The sequence below is a fragment of the Desmodus rotundus genome, chromosome 11, assembly GCF_022682495.2.
Source record: "Desmodus rotundus isolate HL8 chromosome 11, HLdesRot8A.1, whole genome shotgun sequence".
Lineage (NCBI taxonomy): Eukaryota > Metazoa > Chordata > Mammalia > Chiroptera > Phyllostomidae > Desmodus > Desmodus rotundus.
The window spans coordinates 63,235,171-63,248,811 of NC_071397.1; the positions used below are offsets into that span (position 1 = coordinate 63,235,171).

General features: G+C 36.7%; 1 protein-coding gene across 4 annotated transcripts in view; it reads left to right on the forward strand.

The window, feature by feature from the left end:
* RPF2 (ribosome production factor 2 homolog) overlaps positions 1 to 13,641 on the forward strand; it is a 33,831-nt gene that overhangs the window by 1,852 nt on the left and 18,338 nt on the right. For 2 of the 4 annotated variants that reach the window (XM_024551812.3, XM_045188679.2), the window contains exons 2-5: positions 399 to 531; positions 3,388 to 3,417; positions 3,760 to 3,797; positions 9,740 to 9,779. In XM_024551812.3, the coding sequence (XP_024407580.2) occupies positions 399 to 531; positions 3,388 to 3,417; positions 3,760 to 3,797; positions 9,740 to 9,779 (241 nt within the window). The remainder of the gene's footprint in view (positions 1 to 398; positions 532 to 3,387; positions 3,418 to 3,759; positions 3,798 to 9,739; positions 9,780 to 13,641) is intronic. The other 2 variants (XM_024551813.3, XM_053914148.1) reach the window with 2 other exon arrangements.

The window sequence follows — 13,641 nt, forward strand, 5'->3', positions numbered from 1 at the left end:
TGTGGTAGGTTACAGAGTATAGTTGGACTGCCTTAAGATTGAGGAAAAAATGAAGTAAAAATAGTGATAGTATTCACTTGAGTTCTCTTTTTCCCTTTAATAAAAAAAGGTTGATAAAGAAGCAGTAATAAAAGAATGTTGGGAATATTAAAATGAAAGCCCTTTTTTAAAAAACTCAAAAGCTAATAAAATTAACTTATTTAACAGTAATAACTGAATGGTTTTTTTTACTGATTATCTTCCTAAAAAGTGAGATTTTGTTAGTGGTGACATTCTAACGGATAAGTGTTATGTAATGTTTCTGTTGATTTTTAAGATTTTGCACATTAGCCAAGTTATAGTTTTATAATACGAGGAAAATATTTTAAGTTGTTATAAATTGTGATTTTTCTGAACAGAAAACCCAAAACTAAAAGGGCCAAGAGATTCCTTGAGAAGAGAGAACCGAAACTCAGTGAAAATGTTAAAAATGCCATGCTTATTAAAGGGGGAAATGCAAATTCCACAGTGACACAAGTACTCAGAGATGTGGTATGTATATATACTTACTTTAAAAATGGCTTTGAAATAATTTAGGGTATTTTCAGCATACGAGTTGGGCTGCTGGAGAAATATGTACATAGATAAGTTTTCCTAGCCTTAAGAACGGTTAGCCTTGCCAAAGCTCAAGTTGGAGGTTAGTTGCCTTGCTGAGGCACTGACTACTGGTTTTCCTTAAAGCAATTGATTTTAGAATTTAATTTACTCACGTTTAAGGAACATACCTAACTTGTAAAGTGAAATAACTGCATATTACTGTATAGTCATTCACCAATAGCAGTTACTGTGCTAGGTGCTGAGGATTAATAGATGAAACAGTCTCTTCAGTGAGCTTAGTGAGGGAGACAGACAAGTAAAAAATTACAGCATTGTGAATTGAGTGCTGTGCTGGAAGCATGCACAGGGTGGGATGGTTGGCAGTGTTGGAATAAGATCCGGGTGAGGAAGAGATTGTTTTCTAAGGCTGAGGAAAAAGCTTTTTCAAAGGAAGTATGGCCCTGGATGGTGTGGCTTGGTTGTTTGGCCTGAGAACTGAAGGGATGCAGGTTCAATTCCCAGTCAGAGCACATGCCTGGGTTGTGGGTTTGGTCCCGATTGCAGTGCATACAAAAGTCTACCAGTTGATGTTTCTCACATCAAAGTTTCTCTCCCTCTGTCTCTCACTCCCTCCCTTCCCTCTCTCTAAAATCAATGACCATGTCCTCGGCTGAAGATTAAGAAAGCAAATACGGCCCCGGCTGGTATGGCTCAGTGAATTGAAGACTGGCCTGCAAATGGTAAGGTTGCCTGGGTTACAGGCGGGTCCCTAGTTAGGGGCAAGCAGGAGGCAACTGATTGATGTTTCTCTTACACACTGATGTTTCTCTCCCTCTCTTTCTCCTTCCTTTCTCCTCTCTCTGAGAATAAGTAAATAAAATCTTTTTTTAATAAAAAAGAAAACAAAGTGTGAAGGAGCGTGATACATTTGGGGAACTGAAAATAATTGGGATGGCAAAAGAAAAGTGGGCTAGATGAAAACTAGAAGAATAGGTAGGGATAATGTGGAGTTTGAGCTTTGTTCTGAAAGCCGAGTAGAACCATTGAAAGATTTTAAGTAAGAGATCTGATCCATTTAATCAACTTGACTAAAGAGGGTTGAAACAAACATAGGAAACTATTTAAGCCTTTGCTGTCAGCCAGGTAAAGAGCATCAGTGGTGATGATGAAAATGAGAGATGATCAGAGAGAATAGATGTTGAGGTTAGAAGAGTTTGTGCATGAGTAAGAAGTATGGCTGACCAGGTTTCTGCTTGGATGCCTGATGAGTGATAATCCAATTAAAGAATATATCATGTGGAGCAGGTTTGGGGGGAAAAGTGATATGTTCAGTATAGAACATGTAATTTAAGTGGTGAAGATACAAGTTTTATGTACCTCCATAGCCTGGTGTCTAGCCAAAGCACATAGTAGTTGCTCAATAAATGTTTAATCAGTGAGTGAAAGGCATAGTCTGTAGTAGGTGCTTGAGTACAGCAGATAGATTCTTGGAGTTAAATCAACTAGATAATTGAATGGATTTTAAAACTTGACTAAACTCCCTGTGATTTTTAAACAGCAGTCAATTCACCTATCTAACATATGCTCATTCTTTCTGTTTGTCTGAATGTCATTGTGTTGATGGGATACTGCTCTTGTCCTCCCAATATCCTTTCGGCACAATAAGCCTATGTTGTATTTAAGTAATCTCTAAGAACAGCACAATATTACAGATTATTACTATAGTTAACACTCATATTGATGACTCTTGAGTTGTCAAAAGTTGGTGGTAATGGCCCTGGCTGGGTCACTCAGTTGGTTAAAGCGATGTCCCCATATTCCAAAGTTGCAGCCTTGATCCCTGTCTGGGCACATACAAGAATCAACCAGTGAATGCATGAATGGGTGGAACAGGAGATTCATGTGGTTTGCTTTCTCCCTCCTTCCCTTCTCTCTCTCAAATCAATTTTTAAAAAAGGAATGTTCATTCCACTGAGGCAGCGAAACGTGGTCAAGAATCATCATAAGTGTTAGTTAAAAGATAGATTTTAGTGGTGAATTTCTTCTCTCCCTCTTTTTTTGTTTGTGCACACCTGAGGACATTTTTTCATTGCTTGGAGAGAGGGGAAGGGGCAGGGGAGAGAGCAACACGGATGCAAGAGAGAAGCATCTGCTGGTTGCCTCCCTATGCACCTGAACCAGGGATCGAACCCATAACCCAGGCATGTGCCCTGACCCAGAACTGAACTTGCAACCTTTCAGTCATGGGACAATGTTCCAACCAACTGAGCCACACCAGCAAGGGCTGGTGAATTTCTTTTGTTCACCAGCACTAATAGTTAATGGATGATCATTTCACCTTATTTTTCGTTGTTTTCCTTGATTTACCTCTTTCTGTAATGCAAGGTAATGCCTTAGATCTTTGTTGTTCCTTGTGGCACAGAGTACTGACTATATAGGTAATAAGTTGATTATTAGTGGATGGGTGAAAATAAGTAGGAAGAAAAATGAAAAGAGGGTTGGAAAACAGGGAAATTTTAAAAAAGATTTTATTTATTTATTTTTAGGCAGAAGAGAAGGGAGGGAGAAAGAGAGGGAGAGAAACATCAATGTGTGGTTGCCTCTTGCTTGCCCCATGCTGGGGACCTGGCCTGCAACCCAGGCATGTACCCTGACGAGGGATTGGACCTGCGACCCTTTGGTTCACAGTCCGGTGCTCAATCCACTGAGCTACAGCAGCCAGGGTAAATAACAAACTTTTTTAAGGGCTATGTTTAAACTGGCTAGTATTCTGATTGCCATCGTTATGACTGTCAGTTTTCTCATTTCCAGACACTATTTCAGTTCTTTCACCTTTTCCTGGTAAGACTTATTTTTTCTGTTTTCTTCCGCTCTTTCTACTCTCAAATTGTTTGCTTGGAAAGAATGGAGTAGGTAGAACTTAAAGAAATGAAAGGAAGCATTTGAGTTGGATAGACTATTGAAAAGGTATAGAAAATTATAATTAGTTAAGTCCGGGCTAAATTAGAATATTAGCTTATGTTGCAAGTTGTTGTAAGTGATCAAAAAGGAGCCAAGCAGAGGACATCAGAACAGGGCTTAGGGAGCAGAGTAATCTTATATAATGACTGTTATAATGCTTTATTTTTACCTCTGCTTTACCGAATGTGTTTTGTTTTGAAAGCTCTAAATTATGTTTTACAGTATGCACTGAAAAAGCCATATGGAGTCCTGTATAAAAAGTAAGTTTTTTTAACTTTACTTTAAATTATATGAATTCATTATAAAAGAAACAGCCACTTTAAGAAAGATTTAGGAACATATATTTTTAAAAATACTGTAGTTCCTTACATATAGCTATTTGTATTTCTTAAAATTTATTTCCAGTCTGTTTTCACATGTATTGAATATTCTTACATAGTTGTAATAGTAGCATATATGTTATTTTGAAATAATTTTAGACTTAACAAAAGTTTCAAAAAATAGTAGAGTTCCCCATATGTCCTTCAGCCAGCTACTCTTTAATAACCATAAAAAATAAAAATAAGAAATGAACACTGGTACAATACTGTTAACTAAATTGCAGACTTGGTTTGGGTTGGACCTATTTTTCCACTAATACCCTTTTTCTCTACCAGGATCCCACATAGCATTTAGTCATTATGTCTCCTTAGTTTCCTCCAGTTTGTGACAGTTCCTCAGTCTTTTGTTGTCTTTCATGACCCTGATACTCATCAATTATTTTGTAAAATATCCCTCATTTTGGATTTGCCGTAAGTTTCTCATGAATAGATAGAGATTATGCATTTTTGGCAAGAATACCACCAGAGTGATGTGCTTTTTCTCAGAAAATCAAACCAGAGAGTACATGATAATGTCATATACTGGTGGCATTAACCTTGGTTAAAGGGGTGTCTGCCAGGTTTCTCCACTATAAAGTTACTATTTTTCTCTTTGTAACTAGTAAATTACAGTTTGGAGGAGATACTTTGACACTATACAAAGACTATGCAAATAATCCTTTTTCTCCTGAAACTTCTGCTTATTAATTTTTGCATCCATCTGTGGATCTGGTCTACAACAGTGATTACTATGGCGGTTTAATGGTGGTTTTCTATTTTCCTCATTCCTTCTCTATTTATTAATTGGAATTCTGTAAAGAAAACCTGTCCCTTCTCGTTGTTTGTTTGTTTGTTTGTTTATATCAGTGTGACCTTACAGATATTTACTATATTCTTTTTGGTTATAATCCAATGCTATTATTTTATATTTTTGTTGTTTATATTATTCTACATTTGGCCATTGAGATCTCTTTCAGGTTGGCTCCGATGCCCTTTCAGCATGCACTCTGTTTGAGTCCTTACTTTCTGGGACCCCAGTACTCCTGGCTTATCTTGTATTTTTCCTTGCTGCAGCCCTGGAATCAGCCCCTGCTCCATGAAACATTGGAGAAACAAAGATCCGGGCACTAAATGTGCTCAGTTGCTACTGGAATGTCACTGTCTCCAGGTCCTCTCAGCAGGCAGATCTTAAAAATATGTATTTTATATATTAACCGATGCATACATGCACATTTCCATTTGTTTATATTTATCTTCACAGGGTGGAACAACAGTAGGTTTATAGTTGTGAGTACATGAAACAGTTTATTCTTATATTACTATTTATTATTACTTTCTATTTGAACAACTATAAATCTACTGTGCCCACACTGTATATTTAAAACCCTGAGTTCAGGAACTTCCGGCTAAGATGGAGGCATAGGTAGACATACTACCTCCTCACACAACCAAAAGAAGGACAATTTAAAAACAAAAAACAATGAGGACTGCCAGAAAATCGAACTGAATGGAAGTCTGACAACCAAGGAGTTAAAGAAGAAACATTCATTCGGACTGGTAGGAGGGGCGGAGAGGACTTGTGGCAAGGCAGCAGCTGGTGGACCCGGTGAGGCTGCAGCTGGTGGAGCAGGCGGTCCCATATTCTCATGCAGATAAACAGGGAGGAACAACTAGGGAGCGAGACAGACCATGCAACCCAGGGTTCCAGCGCAGGGAAATAAAGCCTCAAACCACTGGTTGAAAACAACTGTGGGTTGAGGCAGCAGTGGGAGAAACTCCCAACCTCACAGGAGAGTTCATTGGAGAGACCCACAGAGTCCTAGAATGTACACAAACCCATCCACTCGGGAATCAGCACTCGTGTGGGAAGGGCCCATTTTGCTTGTGGGTAGTGGGGAAAGTGACTGAAAACCGGCAGAGAGTGTAACAAGTGCCATTTTTCCCTCTCGGACCCCTCTCCCAGGACCCCTCTCCCACATAGCGTCACAAGGCAGTGAGGTGGGTTGCCCCGCCCTGGTGAATACCTAAGGCTCCACCCTTTACTACATAACTGGCGCACCGAGACCAAAAAAAAAGGCCCAAATGAAAGAACAGTTTGAAGATCCAGCAAAAAATACAACTAAGTGACGAAGAGATGACCAACCTATCAGATGCACAGTTCAAACCACTGGTAATAGGGAAGCTCACAGAAATGGTTGAGTATGGTTGCAAAATAGAGGAAAAAGTGAAGGCTTTGAAAACTGAAATAAAGGAAAATGTGCAGGGAACAACAGTGACAGGAAGGAAACTGGGACTCAAATCAATGGTGTGGACCAGAAGGAAGAAAGAAACATTCAACCAGAAAAGAATGAAGAAACAATTCAAAACAATGAGGAGAGGCTTAGGAACCTCCAGGACATCTTGAAACATTGCAACATCCAAATCATAGGGGTACCAGAAGGAGAAGAGGAAGAACAACAAATTGAAAATATATTTGAACAAATCATGAAGGAGAACTTCCCCAATCTGGCAAGGGAAATAGACTTCCATGAACTCCAGGAATCTCAGAGAGTCCCAAACAGGCTGGACCCAAGGAGGAACACACTAAGGCACATCATAATTACATTACCCAAAATTAAAGATAAGAAGAGAATCTTAGAAGCAGCATGAGAAAAGGACACAGTTACCTACAAAGGGGTTCCCATAAGACTGTCAGATGATTTCACAAAAGAGACCTTACAGGCAAGAAGGGGCTGGAAAGAAGTATTCAAGTCATGAAAGGCAAGGACCTACATCTAAGATTACTGTATCCAGCAAAGCTATCATTTAGAATGGAAGGGCAGAAAAAGTGCTTCTCAGATGAGGTCAAGTTAAAGGAGTTCATCATCACCAAGCCCTTATTATATGAGATGTTAAGGGATTTATCTAAGAAAAATATGATAAAAAATACGAACAGTAAAAATGACAGCAAACTCACAGTTATTAACAACCACACCTAAAACAAAAACAAAAGCAAACTAAGCAAACAACTAGAACAGGAACAGAACCACAGAAGTGGAGATGACATGGAGGGCTATCAAGAGGGGAGTGGGAGGGGGAGAGAGGGGGAACGGTATAGAGAATAAGTAGCATAAATGGTAGGTAGAAAATAGACAGGAGGAGGTTAAGAACAGTATAGGAAATGTAGCAGCCAAAGAACTTACATGTACGACCAATGGACATGAACTAAAGGGGGGGAATGTGGGTGGGACGGGGTGTGCAGGGCAGAGGGGAGTAAGGGGGGGGAATGGGACAACTGTAATAGCATAATCAATAAAATATATTTAAAAAAAACACAAAACCCCTGAGTTCATAATGATACTTTGAATTTCAATCCAGTACCACAGACTTCATTTCCATCTTTCTCCTTTTCATATTCGTAACTTCTAACAGTAAGAAACCTGGCTTCTATTATTATAATATATTTACTTACTTATATAGTTCTAGTTTATGCATAGTTTCAGAATTTCTAACCCTATAAGAAACAATGTACTAACTAGAGTACAGCATTTTTTTGTGTCTTTAACCTTATAATATCCAACAAAAATAGTATTTTTCCAATATAACGTAGGTATTTGTTTGTTTGTTTGCTTCCCCCCCTCAATGTGATTGTTATTTATTTGTACTACAGTTAGGGTTAGTTATTACAGTTCGCATTTTATTTTGGGTTTTCAACTGCATCCTGGCAGCGGTTTTAGTTTACATGTGTAAAATTTACTCTTTGTGGTATACAATTTTGTGGGGTTTGACTGAGCATTGAGTCGTGTCCACAACTACAGCCATACAGAAATAGTTGCAATATCCTCAAAATTCTTTCGTGCGGTGCTCTTTCCAGTTCTCCCCTTCCTCTCCCTTGTAACCAATGACTTGTTTTCCATCCTTACAGTCTTCCTTTGTCAGAATGTCGCATAAATCAAATCACACAACATACAGCCTCTGGTGTCTGTGTTCTTTCATTAGCAAAGTGAATTTAGAATTTGTCTGCGTTGTTCTGTACGTGCAATTTTGTATCAAGCCTTTTCCATTTATGTTATAAATAGTGGTCCTTTCAGTATGCCAGTATAATGCCTATTAAATGGTTATACTGAAATTTACTGTTACTTAAAATGGGGGTATTTAGGTCTTTAACTTTTTTGTCCTTAGAAATAATGCTAAAGTGGTCATTTTTACGTAAATGAGTTATCTTTTGAATGAGATCCTACATGAGGTTTCTAGACATGAGATTACAGGTTACAGCTTCATGTCCAATATAGCATGTTAAATTACTGGTTTTTTGAAAAGTTTGTCCTTTTGATGGAGTGCAATATAAAAGTTACATGGGCTTTTACCTACTTTTGTTTTATTGTTTTATTTTATTTTAAAGATTTTTTTTTTTTTTTTTTTTTTTTGAGAGAGGGGAAAGGAGGGAGAAAGAGCGAGAGAAACATCCTTCAGTTGCCTCGCCCCCAGCTGGGGACCTGGCCTGCAACCCAGACATGTGCCCTGACTGGGAACTGAACTGGCAGCCTTTTGGTCCACAGGTTGGCACTCAGTCCACTGAACCACACCAGCCAGAGCTGTTTTATTTATTTATTTTTTAATTAAGAAATTAAAATGATATTTTGTTTAACTTACACTTCTATATGTTTCCAACAGGTCATATTTACTTATTTGTGAATTGCTGTTGGCTATTAATCAAGCTGCTTCATTTAAACGTAATAATGTATTTCTTAGATAATTACAATAATGAATAAATTATCATGCATAATAAGCACCATACATTTTGACATAATTCTTGCTCACCTATTTTTATCTTTGGACAGTTATTCTTTAAACAAAATTGAGATCATGTTGTATATATGATTTTCTCTTTAAATTCATAAAAATTATAAACTGTTTTATACTTTTCGATTAAAAATCCTAAATTATACACTGAAAATATAAACACATTTTTCCAGAACAACGACCATCACTGGTTTCTTACACATATCTTACCAGAATTTCTTTATGCATATTTAAGCAAATAAAAGTATATATTCTTATTTTGCATGAAAGATAGCATGTCCTCCATTTCTCTACCTACTGCTTTTCCATTTCCTCTACCTCTGTTGTGGTCCAATCCATCATTTTTTTCTCTTTCCTGTATTACTTATATAGTTCCTTACCGACTCCATTCACTCTTACCATACTACCTGCCATTCTCATATAGAAGACAGAGCATCCTTTAGAAGGAAAATTTGAATGCATTCACATTACTCTCCTGCCTAAAATTCTGTAGTGCCTGCCTTTTCTCTTTTGATGTGTATATTCCCTAACTTTGGCCAGAAAGGTACTACATCTTTAACCACTATTGTCCCTTTGCTCACTAAGTTCCAGTGACACTTGCCTTCTTTCTGTTTCTTGAATAGTCTACGCTTGTTTTCATCTCAGAATCTTTGCTTATTCTAGTCCCTCTTCCTACTCTTAACCTCAAAACTTTACTCTGGCTGACTCCTCATTTTGCAGGTCTCAGCTCAGATACTCATTTTCTACTTTTCACACTGAGAGAATATCCTATTTTATTTTTGTCACAAGTTATTATCTTTTGAAATTGTTTAATTTTTCCACTAGAATGTAATATCCAAGAAAGCAAGGCTCTTGTTTGACATGGTATTAGACTATCTCTAGCTCCTAGAACAGAGCCTAGCACATAATAGGTCCTAAATAAATATTTCAATGAATGAGTATCTTCCTAGCTTCTTGTTTTTGATCATCTGAATATAAAATTATATTTACTTATATATTAATTGTTATGGGTGAATTATAAGGTTATTAAACCTTGGCTTGCCTTTTAAAAATATTTGTAGGAAAAATATTACAAGACCATTTGAGGATCAGACATCATTGGTAAGTATGAAAATCTTTCTCATTTAAGAGCATGTAAATGATTATTCAGACTAATTTATTTAGTACATCTGATATGTGATACTTTTTAAATTAGAAAGTATCCTATGTTTGAGAATTTTGATGTAAAATAGGGGAAATAAGGCTTTCATACTTTTAAAATATGACTATAGATCTTACATTTCAGACTTACATTTCATGGACTACTATGTTACTGTTCACTGTTTGCAAGTCTATTGGTAGAATTTAAAAAATTTAATTGCATTTTAAGTGCATAATTAATGGATTATCAAAAGGAAGCTTGTTATGAGTCTGTTCTTATAAAGCAAGTTTGATTTTTAAGAATCTGACTTCTTTGGATATTTTTAGTATAAGGAACTCTACATGAATTAATTGTTAACAGTTGTCAGTTACTTTACTAAAGTTAATCAAATTTCTTTTTAAATGTATTGCAACCAGAATGAAATGAAACAGCCTAGTGAATGAAATCAGAAAGTAAAAGGTGGTATATAATGAATAATGAATGGACTTTTGAATATGTGATGATATTGGTTTCTTTTTTAAAAAATCTTAAGGGAGTAAGTGTTTTAAACTGTTTAAACTGACTTTATAAAAGGAATCAGAATGTAATTATGTTCTCGTGACAGGAACACCATTACTTGTTTTTTATTTTAGTTAGTGGATTTAAAAGAAAGGGCTTTTGAATTGAATCTCATTTAATTAGAAGACTAACATTTAACATCTTCACTAATGTGGAAACTAACTATGATGAAAATTATACTAAGAAAAATAGTTGGCTCTCCACATTACTTATAATAGCCAAGTTGTAGTACATAAGTACAATGGAATATTACTCTGCCATAAAAAAGAATGAGATCTTAACCATTTGTGACAGCATGGATGGGCCTAGAGAATATCATGCTAAGTGAAATAAGCCAGACAGAGAAAGACAAATACCATATAATTTCACTTACATGTGGAATCTGAACAACAAAATAAACAAACAAATACAATTGAAACAGACATAGATACAGAGAACAGACTGATGGTTGCCATAGGGGAGGGGAGTTGGGAAGCTAGGTGGAAACAGTGAAAGGATTACGAAGTACTAATTTGTGGGTACCGAAGAGCCACGGGGATATAAAGTACAGCTGAGGGAATGTAGTCAACAACATTGTCATAACTATGTTTGGTGCCAGGTGGGTACTTGAAATACTGGGGGGAACACTTTGTAAAGTATGTGGTTGCCTAATCACTATGCTGTACACCTAAAACTAATATAAAATAATGTTGAAATGTAAACTAATTGAGAAATAAAATTTAAAAAAAGAAGAAAAATGGCAAAATAAATATTTAGTGTTTACCAAATTACTTTCATTGCAAGCCTTGGGTTCTTAACAGTCATTTATTGAAGGGATCATGAGAGTAAAAATACACGGTCTAACCTAGAATTCTCTCTCTTCCATCCATCCCTTATCAAGAGCTAGTGTTGTTTTGTAGCACTATGATGCTTTTAGTTGTGTGACCACTTCGTAGCAATGCTATTATGTTGTAGAATCTATAGCATTCTTTACTTTTTCAATCCAATGTTGATGTAACAGTTTTTCTTACACTTAATATTATGACATTTCCTCTTTGTTCTCCCACTTCTGGGGATAGAAGATATTCCATCGGCTGTAATAAATCTCAGACCTCTAAGTTTAAAATGACTATGGAAAGAGTGGTCATGTTGCAAATGTGGTTGAATTCCTCTTCCTGACCTCCCTACCCCCATTTTTTACACTACGGTCTTGGAATTGTGCTTCAGAATAAGAGTTGACACCCTGGCCAGTGTGGCTCAGTTGATCGGAGCATCATCTATAGGCTGAAAGGTTGTGGGTTTGATTCCTAGTCAGGGCACATACTGAGATTGTGGCCCAAGCGGGCGAGAGGCAACCAATTGATATTGATGCTTCTCTCTCCCTCCCCCGCTCTTTAAAAAAATCAGTAAGCATGTCTAAGAATTGGCAAATATACCTCCCTGTGGGCCAAATCCCTGTTGGTGTGAGGCCCAAGAGCTAAGAATGGTTTTTGTATTTTTAAAGGTTTTTTTTTAAGTATATAAAAATCCTAAAACATTCACTCCGGTATTTTGCAGATAATTTGACAATCCTTGTTCTAGAATTTTAACAGAAAGTGGGCTTTATAGAGAAAAACAGCAGAGAGAGAGGTATTATATTGTGTTGGCCAAAAAGTCTGTATGATTTTTTCATAAAATAAAGACACATTTTTCATTTTTGCCAATAACTTTGTTGATTTGGATATTTTGAATGTGTTGGCTATCTCCTGCATGTTATAACATTGATTGTTCTCAGTTAATGTCTCAATTTGATCGCTATCAACTTCAACTTGTCTACCAGACCGTGGAGCATCATCATCTAGTGAGAAATCTCCAGCACAGACCTTTGCAAACCACTTTTGACACCCTCAGTCAGTCATAGCACCATCTCCATACACTGCACAAACCTTTTTTTTTTTTTGCATTTCAGTTGCCCTTTTACTTTTCTTGAGATAGTAAAGCATAATATACCCAAAATATTGCATATTTTCTTCCATCTTCAATATTAAAATGGCTATACAAAAATTCATCAATTTTAAGTTTTCTTAAATGCATGCTGATATGACAGCTGTCACAATACAATTTAACAAAATTGTTTTGAATAAAGTTAGACAATTAAGCACTACTAGAGCCACCTTATAGGAAAAAAACCAAACTTTTTGGCCAACACAGTATATGTGTTAAAGGCAGTTTATGGAAAACTTGGGGTGTTAGTCATAACATGAGAATGTAAAAAAAAAACATGCTAAGAAAGCATTTTTATTGATTTGGCCATTTAAAGAACATTTTGAACACCTATTTTGTGTCCGAGACAGTAGTAGGTACTTTCATATACGACAAACCATGTGGGCTTTGAAGATTTTTTCTGGAGGGGTTTTTATCCCGATGTATACACGATAAAATTAATTCTCAGAAAGGCTGACCACCTTCCATGGTAAATGACAGAGCTAGAATCCTTGGGCTTTCTGGCTTTGCATCCTCCACACGGGTAGTAAGGAGTTAGGCAAGTGGGTATTTGCCCCACTTGCATCTGCTTAAACACTGGAATGAATGATAAACAGACTAGGGGCCCACACCTCAGGGAGTCTTGTAACCATTAAAGAGAAGTTGAGGATCATGATACTTTTATCTGTTCTTTAATGGTTCATAATTAATTTAAGAACCTTTTCCAACTAGACTGGAACATACCGAACCTAATTTTCGTGCTGAGATTGGGGATCTCAGTAAACTGAATCAAACTAGGATATAGTGAGCATGTGTATCAGTATAAAAGGAGCTGTCTAAGATAACTTTCCACTCCTATCAGATCTGTATGGAAGTCAGTACTTTGGAGAGCCTAGTGGAAGAGAGATTTCTTACTGGTAGGAACGACGCAGTTCCGTCAGTCAGCCTTTGCCGTGTACACAAAGTGGAACTCGTCACAGCTGGGGTGGTGTGGAGGTTCTAGGGCAAGATCCTTGTGGATGAAGTTTGTAATGAAAAGTAGTTATATCCATTGTAAGCTTCGGAGTCTAACTGTAAAGATCCAAAAGCACCACATTGATTAATGATAACAGTAATGTCCCATGAGTAAAGGCATTTGTTCAGTAAATTAAATACTTGGTGTGCTGTTTCAAGATAACTGCATAGCTGAAAATATAAATGGTCTTCATTTATTTATTAACCTAGTAGTTTTCACATATATCTATTTTTGAACTTACATGTTTTCGAAAATTTGAAGTAAGAGGTAGAAAGAAAGCTCTTTATAGCTGTTCATTCCCACTTAAT